The sequence below is a fragment of the Anopheles stephensi genome, chromosome X, assembly GCF_013141755.1.
Source record: "Anopheles stephensi strain Indian chromosome X, UCI_ANSTEP_V1.0, whole genome shotgun sequence".
NCBI classification, from domain to species: Eukaryota; Metazoa; Arthropoda; class Insecta; order Diptera; family Culicidae; genus Anopheles; species Anopheles stephensi.
In genome coordinates, this window is record NC_050201.1 from 6,998,690 (window position 1) to 7,017,708 (window position 19,019).

At 47.9% G+C, this 19,019-nt stretch overlaps 2 protein-coding genes and 1 long non-coding RNA gene across 19 annotated transcripts; 1 reads left to right on the forward strand and 2 right to left on the reverse strand.

The window, feature by feature from the left end:
- Positions 1-1,133: 1,133 nt before the first annotated feature.
- Positions 1,134-5,804, reverse strand: LOC118516954 (WD repeat-containing protein 63). 3 transcript variants are annotated; one of them, XM_036062793.1, is made up of 4 exons: positions 5,637-5,804; positions 5,341-5,518; positions 3,006-5,272; positions 1,134-2,775 (listed from the first exon to the last, which is right to left on the reverse strand). In XM_036062793.1, exons 2-4 carry the CDS (start codon positions 5,505-5,507, stop codon positions 1,688-1,690), a joined length of 3,522 nt encoding a protein of 1,173 aa, XP_035918686.1. In that variant the 5' UTR covers positions 5,508-5,518; positions 5,637-5,804; the 3' UTR covers positions 1,134-1,687. The 3 variants fall into 3 exon arrangements, with proteins under 3 accessions (XP_035918686.1, XP_035918683.1, XP_035918680.1); XM_036062790.1 differs by having other exon boundaries at positions 5,585-5,804; XM_036062787.1 differs by having other exon boundaries at positions 5,341-5,804.
- A 209-nt stretch (positions 5,805-6,013) lies between these two features.
- On the forward strand, positions 6,014-18,931 carry LOC118517004 (cytoplasmic dynein 1 intermediate chain). Of its 15 annotated transcripts, none has more exons than XM_036062846.1 (11): positions 6,014-6,154; positions 7,064-7,254; positions 7,351-7,497; positions 7,576-7,700; positions 8,218-8,280; positions 9,074-9,094; positions 13,297-13,344; positions 16,858-17,007; positions 17,085-17,241; positions 17,309-17,681; positions 17,756-18,931. In XM_036062846.1, the coding sequence occupies exons 2-11, from the start codon at positions 7,109-7,111 to the stop codon at positions 18,575-18,577; spliced, it is 2,052 nt and encodes a 683-aa protein (XP_035918739.1). In that variant the 5' UTR covers positions 6,014-6,154; positions 7,064-7,108; the 3' UTR covers positions 18,578-18,931. The 15 variants fall into 15 exon arrangements, with proteins under 15 accessions (XP_035918739.1, XP_035918778.1, XP_035918785.1 ...); XM_036062885.1 differs by having other exon boundaries at positions 13,324-13,344; XM_036062892.1 differs by having other exon boundaries at positions 8,248-8,280.
- On the reverse strand, positions 15,265-16,153 carry LOC118517155. The gene is made up of 2 exons (XR_004908265.1): positions 15,674-16,153; positions 15,265-15,381 (listed from the first exon to the last, which is right to left on the reverse strand). It is a non-coding gene; the product is annotated as an uncharacterized LOC118517155 (long non-coding RNA).
- Positions 18,932-19,019: the final 88 nt, after the last annotated feature.

Consider the following 19,019-nt stretch of genomic DNA (forward strand, 5'->3'; position numbering starts at 1 on the left):
ACGAATTGTTGGAGTCTGCACTCATAAACGAATCATTGACATGCAAGGGCTCGCAAGTGCGTTGTCGTCATCTAGGCGCGTAATCGCTCAACTGAAGGGTGGTGTCTTGCACCGTTTACGATCCCTTCCCGTACGGCAAGTTCCCCTAATCGATCGAGCGAAAGGAACGATGTGGCAAACCGCTGCCATCGTTCGAACTGTGCCAGATCTGGCGAGAAAGTACGGAGTGAGTAAGGGCACCTGCTATCAGCACTGTCGAACTGATCGGTGTAGAATCGGTGTAGCTGCATAAGCATGCTCCAGATTCGTGATCTGTAACCTTGCTGCCTGTGCATTGGGGAGAACACGTTTCGGTGGCCTCACGTATGGCGGCCCGCTCGTGACAGGCGAAATTCGATACAAACGACACCTTTTCCTCACTTATTGTACCCCTCAAGTCAAGGCCAGCTCAATGGCAAGAATATCCGATGATACAGAGCGGTTTGCAAGGCTCATTTCCCCGACCTGCGGCTATATCTCGTCACGCGCAACCAGTCGGAAAAATGGATCAAGCGTAACTCTGTTGTAGGAAACGGTGTCCTTGCTGTGTCGCGTAAGTCGCCCTGATCTGGTCTAGACTTCTCGACGGTTACCACCTATATGTGCACATCGTTGCTGATCGGCTCGGGACGTTGCTTCAGCTCATCACCAATTATACTTACCCTTGTTCAATATGTATTACGGCTCAACACACGCACCTTTTGCTTTCTTGCGCGCGCGTAATCGTGCATACACGGGTGCTTTGCAAAACAAGCATGAAGCAATATGGCGCCGCAAAACAGAGACGCCCTATTACTCCATCGAACGTAATGGATCTTCAATTCTTCCATCCAACAAAATAAAAACCCCAACAAGTGGGGAAAGCATTATGCAGACACAAAGAGAGAACAACAAAAAAAATGTGCGAACGACACCTGATGCTGTAAGTGCTCAATTTGTCAACAACCAATATGGCCGTATCAAAGTCAGCAGCGTTGTGTTTATAGTGCCAAGCTTCTCCCATTATTTGGCATGGTGATTGTGGTGTGGTGTTTTTTTGGGTATATTTGGCATCCTTTGGGGTTTTTTTTGTGGGAATAAATCAAACTGTCGAGTGAATAAACAATGTTCTCATGTTTATTATTAGATTTCTTAAGCAGACAGCCATTAAGCGATGTTCCGCCATGTTGGACCCGGCCGGGTTTGCATGACAATGAACCGTTCCTTTTGGATATTCTACGTTGGATTAAAAACATTTGCTAGCCAACTAGTTTCAGAGCACGTCGTTACGTGCTGCTCGCTTCCATGACACTCTCCCTCCCCCCACCCCATACATCCTATCCTCGGTGCAGCACCTCACCAAGAACTATGTCCACATTTCGTAATCCATCTTCGTCTCCGTCGATCAAAGTCACCTAATTTACATCACACGAGTGTCGCGAAAAGTACCGCTACGCCTCACAAAAAACAAGAAACAGTTCGAACTTGACTACTCTTCACCTGTCATATCAACTGGGCGATCAAAAAAAAACCGATCGTCCGTAACGGGACTTGAAAGCCCTGGGGTCCAGAAAACCTTTGCTTGACGAGGAGTGGGAGTTCCAGTTTTGAGTACCGTTGCTATCGTTCTAAATCCCCCCCCCCTCTACCCCCGCTTCCCCGCTTCTATCTAGCCCTGCAGGTCGGGACTTGGTTTCGGCACGTCGTCCAGAAACGTCACCGAGCGGGCCCGTTGCAATCCAACGGCACGTCGCACCTCCGGGCTAACGTTCGTAACGGTGCTCTCCGACTCGTCCCCGTTGGCTGGCCCGTCCATACCGCCACAACCGCCAGCCGAACCGCGGGCCGTCTGCTTTGCCAGGTACGCCTGCAGATGCTCCAAGTTGCCGTGATCGTCCGACAGTACGAGCTCGCGCCGAGCCCGACCCTTCGCTATGATGCTGACCACACTGTCCAGCTCGAGTGGTAAGCGGAAGTTACGCAGGACCTCCTTTGCTTCCCAGCTGACGCGAGGATAGTCGCTCATCTCCTCCTGAAACCGGGCACGCACCGTTTCCCGCAACCGGGTCGCCTCGTCGTTGAGTGCGAGCGGCGCAACCCTTGCCCGGGCAGCCTCACCCGGTTCCAGCGTGCCCTGCACGCGCCGGTAGTCTTCGGGGGCGGCCGCAACACTCTCGCCAATCGTGGCCCGCTTCCGCACATCGTACCGGCGGCGTTCGCGCTCCGGGTGCATCTGCTTCGCCAGCAGCTCCGGGCTAAGATGGCGCCGGGCCATCATGGTGCGAATCAGGGCCCGGTAGTAGCGCGAACGCCATCGACCCTCGAGCCGCCGGCTCAGATCGACACGCTTTTCCGCATCACGCAGTGCCTTCTTCTTCGCTTCCTCGATCGCCTGCCGGCGCAGAAAGTCATCGTGCTCCTGCTTTTCCACCTCGAGCCGTTCGGCCAGCTCGCGTGCCTCCCGTTCCGCGCACAGCTTCGCCTCGATCTGCTCACGGTTCTGCTCGTAGTAGCGCTCGACCCAAGCGGACTGGTCGTGCTTGCGGGCCAGCTCGGCCCGTATCAGCTGCCGGAAACGCTTCCGTTCGCTGACCCGTGGTTCGGCAAATGCGGCCGGGATGCTGAGCAGCCGCACATTGCAGTTCCCATCGGCCACCGCCAGATGGCGCTGAGGTGTGCGGCGATGTTGCTGCTGTGTGATGATGGAAAGTACGTTCGCACCGAGATTTAGCGTAACGCAGGCTGTTGATGTGTGAACTGTCGGGGATGGAAAGAAAGGTTTGGTAGGATATCATATGGTCTCGCCTGTTTATACCCAACACTTGACCTTAAGTATCTGTTTGTCCTTAAATTACAGCGTGAAGGGTGTCAAAATTCTACATAAAACGTGCACTGTGCGTCGAATTACATCTTCCAATAACTACTTGTGAGGTAACTAGCGTAAGTAGTGTGCCAGTATATCCTTCAACTTAAACCCAGTTGCCTACTTTGCAGATCCCAAATCTCCAAATCACCGTTCGCCAGTCCGACGTAAAACACCGACGGTCGATCGAGACTCCACACGCAGGCGGTCACGGACGCAGGCTTGACGCGCCAGAAGATGGGCGACTGGCGACAATCGGCCGTCCAGAGGGCCAGCACGCTGCCACCCGCGGTCAGCAGTACCTCCGGCACGAAGGTGTTGCGTGCGATCGCCACCAGTGGTCCGTTGTGTACCGCCGCAAAGGTGTCCCGGTCGCGCATCGGCTCCTCATTCACGACCGCACCCTGATCGAACTCGTACCCGTCCCATTTGCCCCAGAACAGCCCACCGAGCAGGGTGCCGGCGATGAATGCCTGGTGGCAGATGACCGGCGGCAGCTGGAACGTGCCCGACGGTCCACCACCGCGTAACGAGATCGGTTGCTCGTCCAGTGCCAGCGTCACGATCGGCACGTCGCACCGTACCCGGAACGTCGGATGGAACACGTGGTTCAGTCGGGCCAGTCCGCCTCCGGTCGGGGTCGTATCGCCGACCGTATCCAGCTCGCCGGCGCCCTTCTGCTTGTCCTGCGCGTGAGCCGTCAGCGCGGCCGGGATCGACAGGTCGAGATTCCAGATGGAGACGGTACCGTCCAGTGCGGCCGTCAGTAGGAATCGGCCCGGTCCATCCTCGGCACTGTTGACGCGCAGCTGCCCGGTGGTGACGGCGTGATAGTTCTGTGGCAACCAGCGGATCACGGTGATCGGTTTGCGTGCCGATCGGTCGAGGGCGCTGATGACGGCCGGACGCACATGCCACGGCGTTTCCGGTGCGCCTGTACCGTCCTTTAGCGTGCCGTGTCCCTGCCCACCGGCACTGGCCGAATGGCCCCGGGCCAACCGGTTCGACGGTGTAGCGTTACCGAGCAGTAGCTTGATTTCGCTCCGATACATGTCCGGGGTGGGATGTTGTCCAGGGTGTTTGTGCTCTCTGCCACTCGTCCGCGGTCCGGTGTGTTCCAGCTGTGCGTCCGTCAGCTCCCAGATAGCGATCTGGCCGCTGGAAAGCCCGCCAACCAGCAGACGGCCATCGTACGGACAGAAGGAGAGTGCGGTCACTTCGCGCGGTGAGTCCAGCCAGAGCTTCGGTACGAGCGATTCTTCAAAGTTCCACGCCAGCACGGGACACTTCTCGAACACGAGACGATTTATCGCGTCCTCCCTACCGCTGCCTCCGACCATTGCCCCCGAGGGTATCGTTCGCATGCCGGCAGCAACCTCCTGTCCGTCGGCTAAGTTCCCGGCTCGCGGGACCGCCATCTGTACGCTTGGAATGTGGTGAACGTAAGCGGCCACAAACGTGCCCGTCAGCTGAGGATGCCACTCGATGGCGGACACATGTCTATTGGCACAGGTGGACCGATCCATGAAGCACATCGTTTCCTCCACTATCGGCGTCTCGTACTTGTGGATCGACTTGTGGCGCGATATGATGGGATAATCGTTCCGGTACATATCGATCTGATTGAACTCTAGCGTCTGCAGCAGCTGCTCGACGTGATCGCTCGGCGATACTGGCTGACCGGCGGGACCGGTACTACCGGATGTTGCCGTGGTGGTGGTCGTCGCCACGGTAGCCATCTTCGGCTCGCTACCAATCTCGTACAGATACTGCGACCAGGCATTGGTGGGAAACGTTGGATCGGTCTGCTGAAATGTGTGCACCTTTTGTGGCCGCAGCTGTACACCGAAATCGATCGACTTTCGGACGATGGTACGGAAAACTGTTTTCGGCACGAGCTCCACATAGCCGTCCCGTGCGTCCCCCACCATCCGCAACTGAAACCGGCGCAACGAGCTGACGCGCTGTGCCGGGTAGATGCTTTGCGACTCCACATTGACCACGTTGGTACGCTTCAGTGGTATAAAATTTTCCACATCCTGCTCACTGCCACGTGACTGCCATCGGCGCGGCTTCTTCCTCATTGCTGCCGCCGCCGATAACCGTTCCACCAGCTCCAAGCGCCGTATCAGTTCACGCGCTTCGCGCGTTTCCCGATTGTCGGTAAACACCGCAAACAGGTCCTCCTCCTCGGTGCTCTGGTCCGGCAGGTACCCGACCAGGATCAGCTTGCCCGGTTCCATGTCCTTCAGCTTGTCCTTTAGCTGCCGCTGAACCTTCGTTTTGCCCGGCAAATGGTCCTCCAGCATCTCCTTCTTGATCTCCTTCCACGGGTGCTCCACACTGACGGCCGTACCGATTTCCATCCCGAGCTCGGCCTGCAGGTCGGGACTGAGCGGAGGGTGGAGGGTCAAATTGGTGACTGGGGGGGGAGCTAATTGGTGACTAGTCGATTCTACCTGATTACCAAACGCGAACATTTCGGGAAGTTGTGCAGCTTCTGGCGGGCATCAGTTTCCTCGAAACCAAATATCATCGACACCTCCTCATCGTCCGGTTCGAAGTTGTGCTTGGAGTAGGTATCACTTTTCGCTTCGTTCGACGTAGATGACTTTAGCTGTGCCATGCTGTGCTGCGCTATCGGTTCAAAAGGGGGGATATTTTGGTAAAAGGGATTAAAATATCAATTTTATTAACTTATACTTCATTTAACTAAATGGGAATTCAATAGCTAGATAGAAACAAATTTCAGTACGCAAACAGGTGCTGTTGCCGTGCAGAAAAAAAAAAAAACAATATTGAACACCAATAAACAAGTTTCCAAGCAACGGTAAGCAACGGTTGCCATGAAATGTTTCGATCAAATTTGAAATATTTCATTTCAATCTGCTTCAAAAATTCTTCCAATTAATCTTTCATCAGCTCCCGGTACAGCTTTGTAGCTAGGTTTGTTTGCTCAAATTGTTTACAATTAGAGCTAAAAACCATGCAAACATTGAAATAACATATAAATATTTAGGGATAAACGCACAAAACTTAACCGATAAGTCACGAAATGATTTATTTCAGCAACGGTAATGAACGCAACATTATAAACGCAACGTACAGGAACACATTGTGCTTTTTTTCCGTGGCTCCCGATTATCCGTGCCTGGCTGCCAAGATTGCACTGCACAAGTCCTGCGGATGTGTTTGTGGGTGAAAAAAGTCTTCTCAAAAGTGCAGACGTGCGAACACGGAGAGAAAACCGATCATTTCCTTCACACAGCTCGGGTATTGAAACACTTTTTCCACACAGAAGAAAACAAAAACGCACCAGGAACGGTATCGTTAATACTTGTAGTGAACTAACAATCAACAACGCAAGCGTTGCGCATCCCAAACCTCATCATCCGGGTGGTCAACCTCCATACCGCATTACGCCCTTACACGTCTCGCAATCGTTTCTGTGTATCGTGTGTGTGTGTGTCCCTCCCCCAAGAATCAATCAACGAATGCGTCACCGGGCTTCTATCATCTCAGCGGAATGTTCATAACAGCATCTTGCGTTTTGTGGCAAAAGTTTTAAACCACCCAAAATCCTGTCCTGCACCCTCGTCGCATACTGAGGTGGCAGGTTTTGCGTTCCCCCATACCCAACTTGTACGCTGGTGCGAAAAAGAGAAACACGTATAACTGTATCACCCGCCTTTGTAACTGTACCCTACTGCGCGTACGAATGCTTACTCTCTAACCAACGCAATTACCTACTTAAGACCAAAAAAATCCATACATATAATTATCTACTCGTGGTGGAACATAAAATGTGAGTCCCCTGCATTAAAACAGAAGTGCTATCCACTAACAGGCTTGTGTGAAAAAAATCTAACGTCTGGCTTCTTTTTTTTGTATACCTCACGATTTCTGTAGTACACCATATTCGCTATGCTGCTTAACGTTGAACATAAAAAAAACCGTACACACAACCACACTCTCTCAAAATGTTCACAACATGACGTCATGTTTCGGAAGACACTATACGTTTACCTTTACTTGCTGCTAGAGATTGGTTGCGTCTGTCTTTGGTTTTGTGTCTTGTTTGGTTCTTTTGTATATTCGCTTCTTGGCTCGCATCTCTCTAGAAATAACAAGTTTTCAGTAACCATTTTTTTTTTTCTCCTTCCCCCCTATTTGCTGGTGCAGCTGTGAAAGCTGGAGCAATTAGAGCAACTCGCAAAACTTTCCAAGATGAACCGAAAGGCGGAACTGGAGCGGAAGAAAGCCAAACTGCAGGCGCTCCGCGAAGAGAAGGATCGAAGGCGAAAGGAGAAGGAGCAGAAAGATCTGGAAGAGGCGGCCGGGAAGCTGGGCCATTCGGAAACCAGCACACGGAAGTATGCAGTCCGGCAGCAAAACAAAACCAAATCAATCGGTTAATACAATGGGTGTTATGATTCTTCTTCTTCTTCTGCTTCGTTTCCCAATGCCAGGGATCTAGATGAGATGCTTTCGTCGCTGGGTGTGGCACCCGTGTCCGAGGTGCTATCGTCACTATCGTCCGTTAATTCGGCCACTTCCGATCAATCCACAACCCACACACCCGACGCCAGCCTGCAGCCCAGCATCAATGGAATAAGGTATCTAATTACGTTACCTACAACAATTGCCGCCTGGCCAGATTGTTTTACCGACTTTTTGTTTCCCCCCCCACCCAGTTATCGCAAAAAGCCGGTTAACTTATGCCTGGTATCCGTACAGGCAACCAACATTCCGCCGAAGGAAACGGTCGTATACTCGAAACAGACACAAACGAACAGTTCCGGTGGCCACGAACGCGACGGTAAGTGTATTGGAATCCTTTTTTTTTGCTGTTGTCTCTCTTGCCAGACTCGGCCATATCTTGTACACGGCCAAAAAAAAAACACTTCAACGACCCTCCTCCTTCGTCACGAATAACGCTGCTTCTAGGGATGTTATTTTGTACATCCCTTATAGGAGAAAGGGAAGCTATTTTGTGCCGGTTCGAAACGCCAATTTAACAATCCTTTCTTCGATCGCTGTACGTGCGTAGCGTTGAACAATGTATGGCATCGATCGGTAGAAAGAAAGGGAACATTAAACAAGCTAAAAGTTCGTTAAATGCACCCAAACATAACCATGTTTGCCTAGGAAAGGACACAAAAAAACCCTCCCTCTCCCACCCTCCCCCGCCGTCTTCTATTACACGTCTTTAACGTCCCGTGTGGTCGCCCACGTTACCAAAAGCGCTTTGCTTTCGATACTTAGCAGCCCTCCAAACCCAAAACACCCGCCACTTCCAGCAATGAACATTTAGTGAAATAAAATAACAAATACAGTTTTTTCTTGCCATTCCTCACCTCTGTCAGGATATATGGAGGATTGGTGGAGACCGCGCAAAGGTAAAGCATGATATCGATGTGTACCGAGAGCATCTATCGTACGAAAAGATTCCAAAGCAAACAGCAATTTGTCGATACAGCTCTCTAGCTTGAATGCAAACAATTACAATTTCTATATAAACTGTTGACAGAGATACAAACTCAGATTTGTACCCGTAATTGTAATGACAATCTAAACGCTTTTCAAATCCTCAGTTCTTCCTTGCGCTTACCTTTGGTTTGCTCATGATTTAAGTTTGGTTTTTTTTTTAGTTTCGTTTCGTTGTTTTTGTACCGGCTCTCTCTCTCTCTCTCTCTCTCTGTCTCTGTATCTCTCCGGGTATTGGCTTTAGCTATAAATTTGCATTTGATGTTCATCTATAGATTAGAACTATTTGGCAATTTAAAACAAAGAAAAAAACAGCTCTAAATAAGTCCAACTTCCTTCCGCCCCCGGTTCTGTGTAGCGCTCCTCCTCTGGACCACTCCTCTTCTCGCCTCTATGTTACATTTTTTTTTTGGTTCTATTTCGTTTTGTTTTGCGTTAGCTTGTATCGTTCACTGTTTCCAACCCTAAACGCTCGGTGCGCGCAGAAGCGATAATAGAGCACAAAAAGAAGAGTGCTGAACAACTTACAAGAGTTAAACTAATGACCGTGTTTTGGTTTTCTCCCATTCATCCCCATTTCCGGTGGTTTTTGGTTTGGTTTTTTGATTTTCGAAACTGGAACACAAACTGGTTCCCCGTCCCCCGTCCCCCCACCGGGTGTCTGGTATGATGACTGATCTGGCGGCACGATCTGGCGATTTGCAGCCCACGCAACCGATTATTACGGTGAGTAATTCGTTTCAACGTTTTTTTTATTTTAATTTAATTTTACTTACTTTCTATCATATGTTTGTTGTTGTGGTTTTTAATTTTAAAATTTTAAACAAAATAAGCTCCATTCATTGGTTTGATGGCGCGATTGCGAACTTCTCGTGTACTGACCGTTTCATCGCTACCATCAATGTTCATGTACCGGGGAACGTTTACCATTTGATGGGTGTTATCTACTAGATCTTGTACGGTGAAGTCGGAGGGGTACTATTTTATCCCAGTTTTTCAAAGTTTTCAAATAGATCTTTATTCCCACTATTCGAAAGGGGTGCTCAATTTCCATTGTCCGTGGAAAAGACTGTCCCTCCCTGTCGGTGGCTATCCGATTATTGAACCAATATTTGCTGTACATGTGAGATGAGAGTGTGTCGCTGCTCACTTGCTCACATTCATATCCTTGCGTGTCCTTGTAATGGAGTGCATGCGCCTGCATATATATGCGCTTTTCTTTTCTCCTGCTTCAGTGCAGCTACGGCAGCGCTGCAACTGTGTTCTTGTTAGGTCTGATTTTCTTTCGAAAATTTGATAGATACACAGATACCCTTACGCTGTTTTGCGGATAAGACTAGGGAGTAGAACAGACTCACAAGTTTAACGGACCGCAACTGTACGCAAGTTGTGTGCAAATTCACGGTGAAATGTGGGTAAAAGACTCGAGAAGGCCCCCCCTAGAATCTTTTGTGTGCAGCACTGTGGCCTGTCATTTTTATTGCACAGTGGGATTTTTATATGGTCATAACTCGTTTCATATAAACATTGGGCTAAAGTCTGAAAAGATGCCCCCCCCCCACCCACTCACGGCACTAACTTTTCGCTACTGAGTTACCTTAAATTGTGGTAAAAGTTAAGCAAAAATGTGAGAAATCGTTGCAATAATTATTTATAATAATTAAAAATAATAAATAAATACTTACTGTAAAAAGTCTGAAAAATATACCCTTTTAGGTAACTCAGTTGCAAAAATGAGTTACCCCTTTTCTGAATATATATATGCCCGTTAACAAGCATCCATCGAACCAATGTTCCGTTACAGTCCGAGAACACCGTGTATGTTGTAAGCCTGATTGGTTCCTCCTAGCGTGACAAAAAATTATTACCTAGCTCCTGTAAGCCAATATAAATGGTCAGGATAGAGGGAGGGGGATTTAATCGAATAATAAGCAATATTTCATTCGACTTTATTCAACCATTTTTGACCACCATGAAAGCACACTGTGCAGCTTTCGCAACGTGTACTGCGGATTGCCGTGCAGCTTTCGCAACGTGTACTGCGGATTGCGTACTCATGTTGTCCTATCTCGTCATGTTCTCATTCCACTGTGCAGTTCCAGGGAAGCTAAACCAGAAATATAGTTAACTACTTCAGCTTCGGTATCCACAGACATCCACAGAGAATCTCGCTAAGGACAAAACTGCTTTACTTTCCACCACGTACAGCGATAAACTCCACGATAAGCTGAGAGGTCGAGTAGATAAACTCATCAAATGGTAAATTCTGTACCACGTTCATCTATATGCTGCTACGGGCAAAAGTAACCCTTCTATAAGTCTCCGATGAGCAAGAGCGGCACAACTAGATGATGCTAACCAACTCACCTAAATGGTTCATTCCCGCGGTCATCCAATGTTACACAAAATTTGTTACAAAACTTTGTACCGTACCTCACTCACTCCTACTCCTTCCGACTTCCCTGTTCGTGTGACACTGCCAAAAAAAAAAACAAAACAGCAAACGCATACTTTTACTTCCCCGTTTCATTTCTCATCTCATTTCACCTCTGCTCAATGATTTTAGTAACCGGCTAATGATTAAGTTTTGGTTCGTTTTATATAAAAGAAAAAAAACTGTTTGCTTTCACATTACTCCCCTGTCTCCCTGAGAAGAACTTTTGTTTTTAGCAAGAAACTTCCTCCAATCCAAAAAAAGCAAAAACTCAAACCGCGCGCGCGATTAATACATCTTATTTTCTCCACCCATTTGTTCCTTTTGTTTCACTCTCTCTCTCTCTCTCTCTCTCTCGCTCTCTCTCTTTTCTCTATTTAATTTATATATTCCACTTACCTATTAAGTGTAATTGTTTGTTTGTTTCGGGTATTATTATTACTATTTTACTTATTATTACTATTATTCGTTTTTTTTAATATTCGTACCGTTTCTGTTCGTTTCTATATATTCTCTTCTTTTTTTGTTTGTTAAATTCATTTCGCCCACACCTTCACCCATTTTCCCACGGAAAGTATAATTATAACTTCACGTCCTCAGTTGGTTGGTTTTTTTTCTTTATATTAATTTAAAAACAAAAAGCAGTACATGGTAGTTTTGTATTAGTTGTCCTTTGTTTTCCTGTTGTTTTTTCTTCAATACCTCATTCCTTTCTTCTCTTTATCAATTAAGTTTAGTTGTGCGGAAGAAAGTGATTGCATGCTCTCAAATCTGTTCTCCCCCCCTGTTTTTATTACTCTTCTTTCGTTTATGTGTACTGTTGACAAAAAGGACCCCGAATTTTTCTTCCATTTTTTTTAATATTATTTTAATCTTCTGCAACATTTGTTGTTCGGTTTTTCTTAATCCTTGGCTAATCAATCATAAAGGCTTTCCACAGACGATAGGCTTGTCAACTTCCAACGTTGCGCATATATTATCGCACACCGCAGGAAGGAACTCACAACCAAGCAGATAGAGAAACGTGAGACAGCCTATCTTTTGTACAGAGTCAAATTGCTATTAAACTGATATTCTTACACAGTATTACAATTACAAAGAACGCAGCCAACAGACATCCAATTGTTTCGGGGGAACGGAACGAGAAAGTCCCCGCAGATTGTTTGTGTAACATTTTCCGAACGATATTGCTGTACTCTGTTATCTGGTAGTTTAGGACATAGGGCGATAAGTTGCCGATCCTAAAAGCTAGTTTGTATCGGATGCTCAAGGCACGCGGGGTAGCTTCGACCCACCCTAGTCGCAACTTCACAGAGTATCTTCTTCTTCCTTGGCACTAACAACCTCGTGGGGTCTCGCGGCCTGCCCGTTCTGGCGTAACTAAAGCCCAAGTTCGCCCCAAGCATAGAGAGCATAGTAAGGCGATTTAATCGATGTAGTTAAATCCTCGTAGAAACGACTTAGAAAATGGTACTTACCATGTATGTATGTGTGTGTGATCATCCAGATTAAAGTCGGGATGCCGTCTTATGTAGTGTTCATCATGCGGGAGGACTCCCATCCTCTGACTCCGTCCAACCGGATTGCGCCCATACAGTCCCACCATTCTAGCTACTCTCATACGTAGGAAACTAGCTTTACTTTTACCACCGAAAACATCCACTCATCCTCAACAAAGTAGATCAGAGCCTGTAGGTGCTGTGCGGTGAACATAGGATTAATCTCGGTGGAAGTATGCATGGATAAGGAATAGCTTGATTTTGATAATCGTTCGCAAATGCTAGGGTGTCATCTCTCGGTACCTTTAAATATTCTCTCAATAACGTTTTTTTCAAAAAATCTTCACCTCCTCTCCTCTATCCGCCGCTCTCGGAACAGTAGAAGTTTCGCTTCCGTAGAACCCGAAGACCAGCTTCAAAATTACCATGATGAAGGCACGCAAGTCCTCCTCCCCACGGTCGAGAATATCCTTAGGAAGTACTGTGCACACCACACAATTTTCAAATTTTCTAGCTACCTCCCCCCCATAGCCTTTCCCACCCTCTCCCTCTCAATCCCCGCCCCGAAACAAACGAGAGACGATGTTGTGGCTGCGTTCTTTCCGCATACAGTGTATGCTCGCCAAAACTTGCTCAATTCCCATACTGTATGAAACATACCTTTCGATCCACCCAACCGCACACACACACACACACTCCCAGCCTGCTAATGAGCCGTAATAGTATAAACGAAATGCAACTACTCGCGAGCGTAGGGAAGTACTACACACCGGTTTTGGTGCATTGTGTTTCCTCGCGTACGAGTGTTGAGATCACATGGTGCCTTCCCATTATGCGCGCGCGTCCTGTCAGTAAAACACACACGCACACACAAATGTTCTGTTTCTTTTGCAAACAACCAAAAAAAAAACAAAATAATACTGCAAAACCTTTAACCAACGAAACTTGTTCAACTACACCGAAAGTTTAAGTTAGACCTTTTTTCCCATTTCAAGATGAATACAATCTTAACCCCGGTTTAGAGTGGGAGGATGAGTTTACAGGTAGGTTTTTGCCATAACAAACAAATTAATCTGCTCTCTTTTGTTTTTCGTTATTCCTCTTTTTTTGTTTTTGTTTATCTCTATGCAAATTGCGCAATTTCTTTCTTCGTTAGACCTTTTTGTTTTACTTTCTCTCTCTATATATATTACACACACACACACGCCACATAGTGAGTTTTCTATGTTGTTATCATGTTGTTAATAGAATTTACCCCTCCCTGCCATTCAGTATCTTTTCTTTCGTGAGAATTATAACAGATACACACACACCGACAAACACACAGACACCAACAGAAAATTTAAAAAAGAAACCTACAATGCGTAATCAATTGCATAAGTGTCCTTGTGTAACTGTTGGGGTTTTTTCCCCTCTTTTTTTTTACTTCTTGTAAGTGATGCGTGCTAGTTAAGTAGCTTTTTGTTGTTCTTCTTCTTCGACTCTTGTTACTGCATACAGGTTAATTGCTAATGTAGCCTTGTAGCGTTGTAAAATTTGAGTTTGAATGATATTGATGTGTTTTTTTTCTTCATTTGCAAATCTCATCTTTTGCATTTGTTTATCCCTCTGTTGTTGTGTTGCTTTTGCCATACAGTGTGTTACTAGACAACACTGCTGTTATTGCAAACCGTTTGATGGGTAGCCTCATCGTGAACAGTGTTTTGTTTCCTTTTTTTTTTCGTTATCCATTCTCTCAAACATATACTCTCTCTCTCTCACACTCACTCTCTCTCTCTCTCTCTCTGATTCCTATTAGCTTTTTTATCATCTTCACTACTGGGCTTTATTATCCTGGGGACCTTTTTATTATCCTTTTTTTTTGGTTGCGAAGCCACCCTATGCTCGAACTGCGTCCCCACGCACCAACCATGTGTGTGTGTACGTGTGTCTTTAACTCCCCTTCGGTGTACTTTCCTTCCCGGTTTTATGGTTTCGTATTAAAAAAAACGCCTGAAAGTATGCAATTGCAGTGTTTTTAATCATCGTGCGCTTCCAATTAGTGACGTTTGCTTTAACTGTTTGAGTATTGTCTGAAACAACGCACGACTATACATAATCGAAAACGGGAAAGTTGTCGAAAGGGAAGTTAAACACACCCGTTAGCCGTGGTGTCCACTCTATATCTACATCGCTCCCGTATGCGTGTTTGTTTGTGTCTTTGAAGTTATAATTCCCACACGGCTGTGACTGTACGTCCGCATATTTGGGGCACTGTCTGTCCTGGTGTGTTGTTTGCGTCTTCTTGTCCTTCCCGGCACTAACTAACCTCTGTTACACGTAGCCGTACTGTTAGCTCAATAACACAATCACTCCTAACTGCATCTACCGGGTCGGATTTGCCCGCGGTAACTACTAACGGTGGTAGTGTGCCCTCGTACACGTTTGGTATTGGTGTTTTGCCTCGGGAGTGTGTAATTTTCTAACAAAAACGCTCACCGCACTAGCTACCTCGTCGTTGGGTTATCAAACCGTTCATCCTAACCTTTACCGCTCATCCATCGTCACCCATCGTCACTGGGAGTGGAAAGGTAGTAGTAAGGTGTTCGTCTCGCTATTGCCCATCGCCCATCGCTAATAAAACAGTCTTCAGCGGACCCCAGGCGACACGCTGCCTACGAATCTCTTTTTTTTGGGTAACTTTTGACAGCTCAAAAATCCGTTTGAAGACACGGCTGACTGGTGGTACTGGAGGGATTTCTAGGCAGCGTGTCGGCGAGGTCCGCTTTATCGATGGTTAACACAACACACACACACACACGTACACACAAACACACACAACGCTAGGACGGGAAAGATCCTCTACCATTCTAGCTCTTTTATAAGGTACTACTTAAGGGTGATGTTACTGTTAACTGCACCAGCACTCTGTGTGTGTGTGTGTGTTCTCCGTCTACTTACAATGGGCTAAAGGAGCAACATTGCGTTGTTCCACTGTCTGTCGGAACCCTTGTTGTTTTTTTTTTTAATCCGTATCTGTCTGTATCCTTACCCTACTTGTCTTTCTCTCTGTCCGTGCTTCCTTCCTGTCTTCAAACAATCTGCAAAGAAAAGAAAAATGGGTGGAGAAATAGTATTATATTATAGCGATATATTCCAAAACCGACCAATACTCTCTCCCCCCCCCCCTAGCCGGAATGTTTCTCCAGCTTGTCCATCCTCCAGGGAGTACATGAGGCAAAAAGCAATCTCCAATTCCGTGACGATTCCGATCGAAACAAAATATGTGACACTATCCCCTACCGCAATCACTACTATCAATAGTGCGATTACTACTCCTACTACTACTACTACTACTACTACTACTATCACTACTACTGCTGCTGCTATTACCTTCAACACTGTTACCGTACTCATCACCAACAACTCCCCCCTTTTCCCAGAGTGTCCCAGCGTCAATCCAATACAGTTGTCCAAATTGGTCCAAAAAACCTCCATGCTCTGCTAAACACAATCACAGCATCTCGAAGCATTGGTCATCCTTTAGGCGTGGTGAACTGTGGTACTCCACGCGGCACAGTTCCCCAGCTGTTTGCTAATCCATCCGTTAGGTTTTAAGTTGTACCCCTTCTTTCTAATCTCTCGTTCATATCTGTGGCACCAACCGCGCTCATATGTAAATACCCCACACCCATGGTCGCTTTCCCTCCTGGCACTACATTTTGTAAAGTATTTGGTGTGAACAGTGGCGGCACAGACGCTCAGAAAGAGGTTGCGCGTCAAAGTGAGTTCATTTTGGAATGAATTAGTATCCGGTTTCCGTGGTCCCCTTGGATTAGTGCCACTGGATATCCGATGTCCACGCGGTTTTAATCGTCTGCTTTCTTATTAGTCCACCAGATCGATCTATCCACTCCACTGTTGATCTATCTCTTCCTCCTGTTGCTGCTTTCCCTTTCTTTCTACTTTCTCTTCTCTTTTCTTTCCCTTTTAACACTCTATGCTCTGCATACACACACTCTCTCTCTCTCACTCTGTACTTATTACTACTTCCCGAGCAGCCATTTTCCAAAATGGCAGCGTACTCTGTGTGTGCTCTTTGGTAGTGGTATCGCATCCTCACCAACAGTAGGTGTGCCGATGGTCCGCCAGTCTGTAAATATGTTCCTTATATCATTTTCAATTTGTTTTTGGCGATGATTACAATTGCTTTACCTGCTGGTCGTACATTTGCGAACGGTATTACGGTTTTGTGCAAGGATTGCGGGAACGAAAAATATCAAAAATGGTGTTAAAACCGAGTATCTGTCCCACACAGAGCGGTATGTGGGAGTGATGTAGAGCGGGATGTGGGCAAGAGAGCGAGAGAGAAAGGGAGAGAGAGAGAGAGGGCGAGAAGGTGGATGTATTGCATGTTTCCGTTTGCATATACACTGATTAAGCTTACGTTAAGATAGGTTCTAGTCTAGCGCTTAAGTTTTCCCCCACCACCCCCAGTCCCCCCCTTGTGTGTCTCAGACCGTACTAGATCAGAAACAGTTTTACTCATACAGTGCTTACTTTTGGGGATGGTCAAGGTGACGATGAGGAAAGCTCCCTCACCCATATCGACCATGGGTTCCACTCGAAGCTGCCGCCCGGTATACTGCCCCACGGTTTGCCGACGGTTAAGGAAGTGGCACCGGCCATCACGCCACAGGAGCAGAAGAAGGAAGACCTAAAGGAAGGTAAGTGGGTGCTCGCGGTTCGTTAGCGTTGGTTGGATTTCATATGCCGCCCTTACTTTTCCAACACCTCACCATAGTGAAAGAGCTTTCCGCTGAGCAGAAACAGATGATCATACTTTCGGAAGACTTCCAACGATTCATCCTGCGGGCGGGCAAAGTAATGGAGCGGGCCCTGTCCGAAACGGTTGACATCTACACAGACTACATCGGTGATGGCGAGGCAGATGATATGAAGTAAGTGTGAGAAGGTGGGGTGTTACTCCAGAACGACTAACTATTGTACTCGTTGTTGCAAACCTAGCGATGAGAAATCCCACGCTCGGCTGTCACTGAATCGCACCTTCTACTGTGACCGTTGGTCGAAGAACCGATGCGTTACATCGTTCGACTGGTCCACCCACTTCCCGGAGTTGATGGTTGCCTCCTACCACAGCAACGAGGAAACGCCGAACGAGCCGGACGGTGTGGTGGTGGTGTGGAACACCAAGTTCAAGAAGCAAACGCCCGAGGAAGTTTTCCACTGTCAGAGTGCCGTCATGTCGACGTGCTTTGCCAAGTTCCACCCCAACCTGATACTCGGCGGTACTTACTCGGGACAGATCGTGCTGTGGGATAACCGGGTGCAGAAGCGTACCCCGATCCACAGGACACCGCTGAGCGCTAACGCGCATACGGTAGGTTACATCGGTTTCGCCGCGCACGGTCAGCAACGTTTTCCATTTGCACGCTTTCCCACTATCGTCAACAGCAACCGGTCTACTGTCTGTCGATGGTCGGCACCCAGAACGCGCACAACGTCATCTCGATCAGCTCGGACGGTAAGCTGTGCTCGTGGAGCTTGGACATGCTGTCGCAGCCGCAGGACGTGCTGGAGCTGCAGCACCGCCAGTCGAAGGCTATATCCGTCACCTGCATGGCGTTCCCGCACAACGAGGTGAACAATTTTGTGCTCGGCGGCGAGGACGGGTACGTCTACTCGGCCAGCCGGCACGGTAACCGGTCCGGCATTGGCGAAACGTACGAGAAGCATCTCGGTCCGGTGACGGGCATCTCGGCGCACCATAACCAATCGTCGCCCGACTTTGGCCATCTGTTCCTTACCTCCTCCATCGACTGGACGATCAAGCTGTGGAGCTTGAAGGACAACAAGCCACTGTACTCGTTCGAGGACAACTCCGACTACGTGACGGACGTTGCCTGGTCGCCGATTCATCCGGCACTGTTTGCCGGCGTGGACGGTAGCGGCCGGCTCGATCTGTGGAACCTGAACCAGGACACGGAGGTGCCCACCGCCTCGATCACGGTCGACGGTCAGCCGGCACTGAACCGCGTGTCCTGGACACCGTCGGGGCTGCACGTGACGGTGGGCGATGAGGCGGGCCGGATCTACGTGTACGATGTGGCGGACAATCTCGCCAACCCGCGCATGGACGAATGGAACAAGCTGAACGCGGTGCTGTACGAGCTGAAGATGAACCAGACGGACGAGTTTGACGATAAGGACCAGAAGTCACCGGTGCCGCAGAACAACACGTCACTCACATCGCTCTCCAGCACGCCGCTCATATGAAACTCGATGATGCGACCGCACTGAGGCGGGAAGCGGGTATGAGATGTGGACCGATGCAGACATACGTCAACACATATTGCATATATAATTTATACTACTCAACCTACTACTAACCTTTGCAAGGGGGACCTAAAGTAATCAGGCTAGTTGAATTGTATGCGGCGGGAGTAGAACGCCATAAAGTCATCGTGTCTCGCGCGCTGAAGCAGGCAGAGGAGGAAGCAACAAAAAACAAACATACTCACATACGCGTGGTTTAACGTTGAATCAGTCTGTGCTTACTGCTGTAGTGTATTTAAACATTGAAGCTGCATTAAAGTTCCGTTTCAATAAACAGGATATACATTATACATACGTTACAAGTTCATTAGACTTACTTAACCGGCGCTACCAACCGCTTCGGGAGTCTGGACTCTGTTGCAGGAGTCCCACGGTGAGTGCA

Excerpts from the sequence above, each read along its gene's own strand:
- LOC118516954 (XM_036062793.1), bottom strand. The coding sequence starts at position 5,507 with ATGGCACAGCTAAAGTCATCTACGTCGAACGAAGCGAAAAGTGATACC. Across the intron at positions 5,273-5,340 it reads TGTTCGCGTTTGGTAATCAG|TCCCGACCTGCAGGCCGAGC; the intron begins GTAGAATCGACT and ends CCCTCCGCTCAG. Across the intron at positions 2,776-3,005 it reads GGAGATTTGGGATCTGCAAA|TTCACACATCAACAGCCTGC; the intron begins GTAGGCAACTGG and ends CATCCCCGACAG.
- LOC118517004 (XM_036062846.1), top strand. The coding sequence starts at position 7,109 with ATGAACCGAAAGGCGGAACTGGAGCGGAAGAAAGCCAAACTGCAGGCG. Across the intron at positions 7,701-8,217 it reads CGGTGGCCACGAACGCGACG|TTTTTTCTTGCCATTCCTCA; the intron begins GTAAGTGTATTG and ends TAACAAATACAG. Across the intron at positions 13,345-16,857 it reads GTGGGAGGATGAGTTTACAG|GTGACGATGAGGAAAGCTCC; the intron begins GTAGGTTTTTGC and ends GGGATGGTCAAG.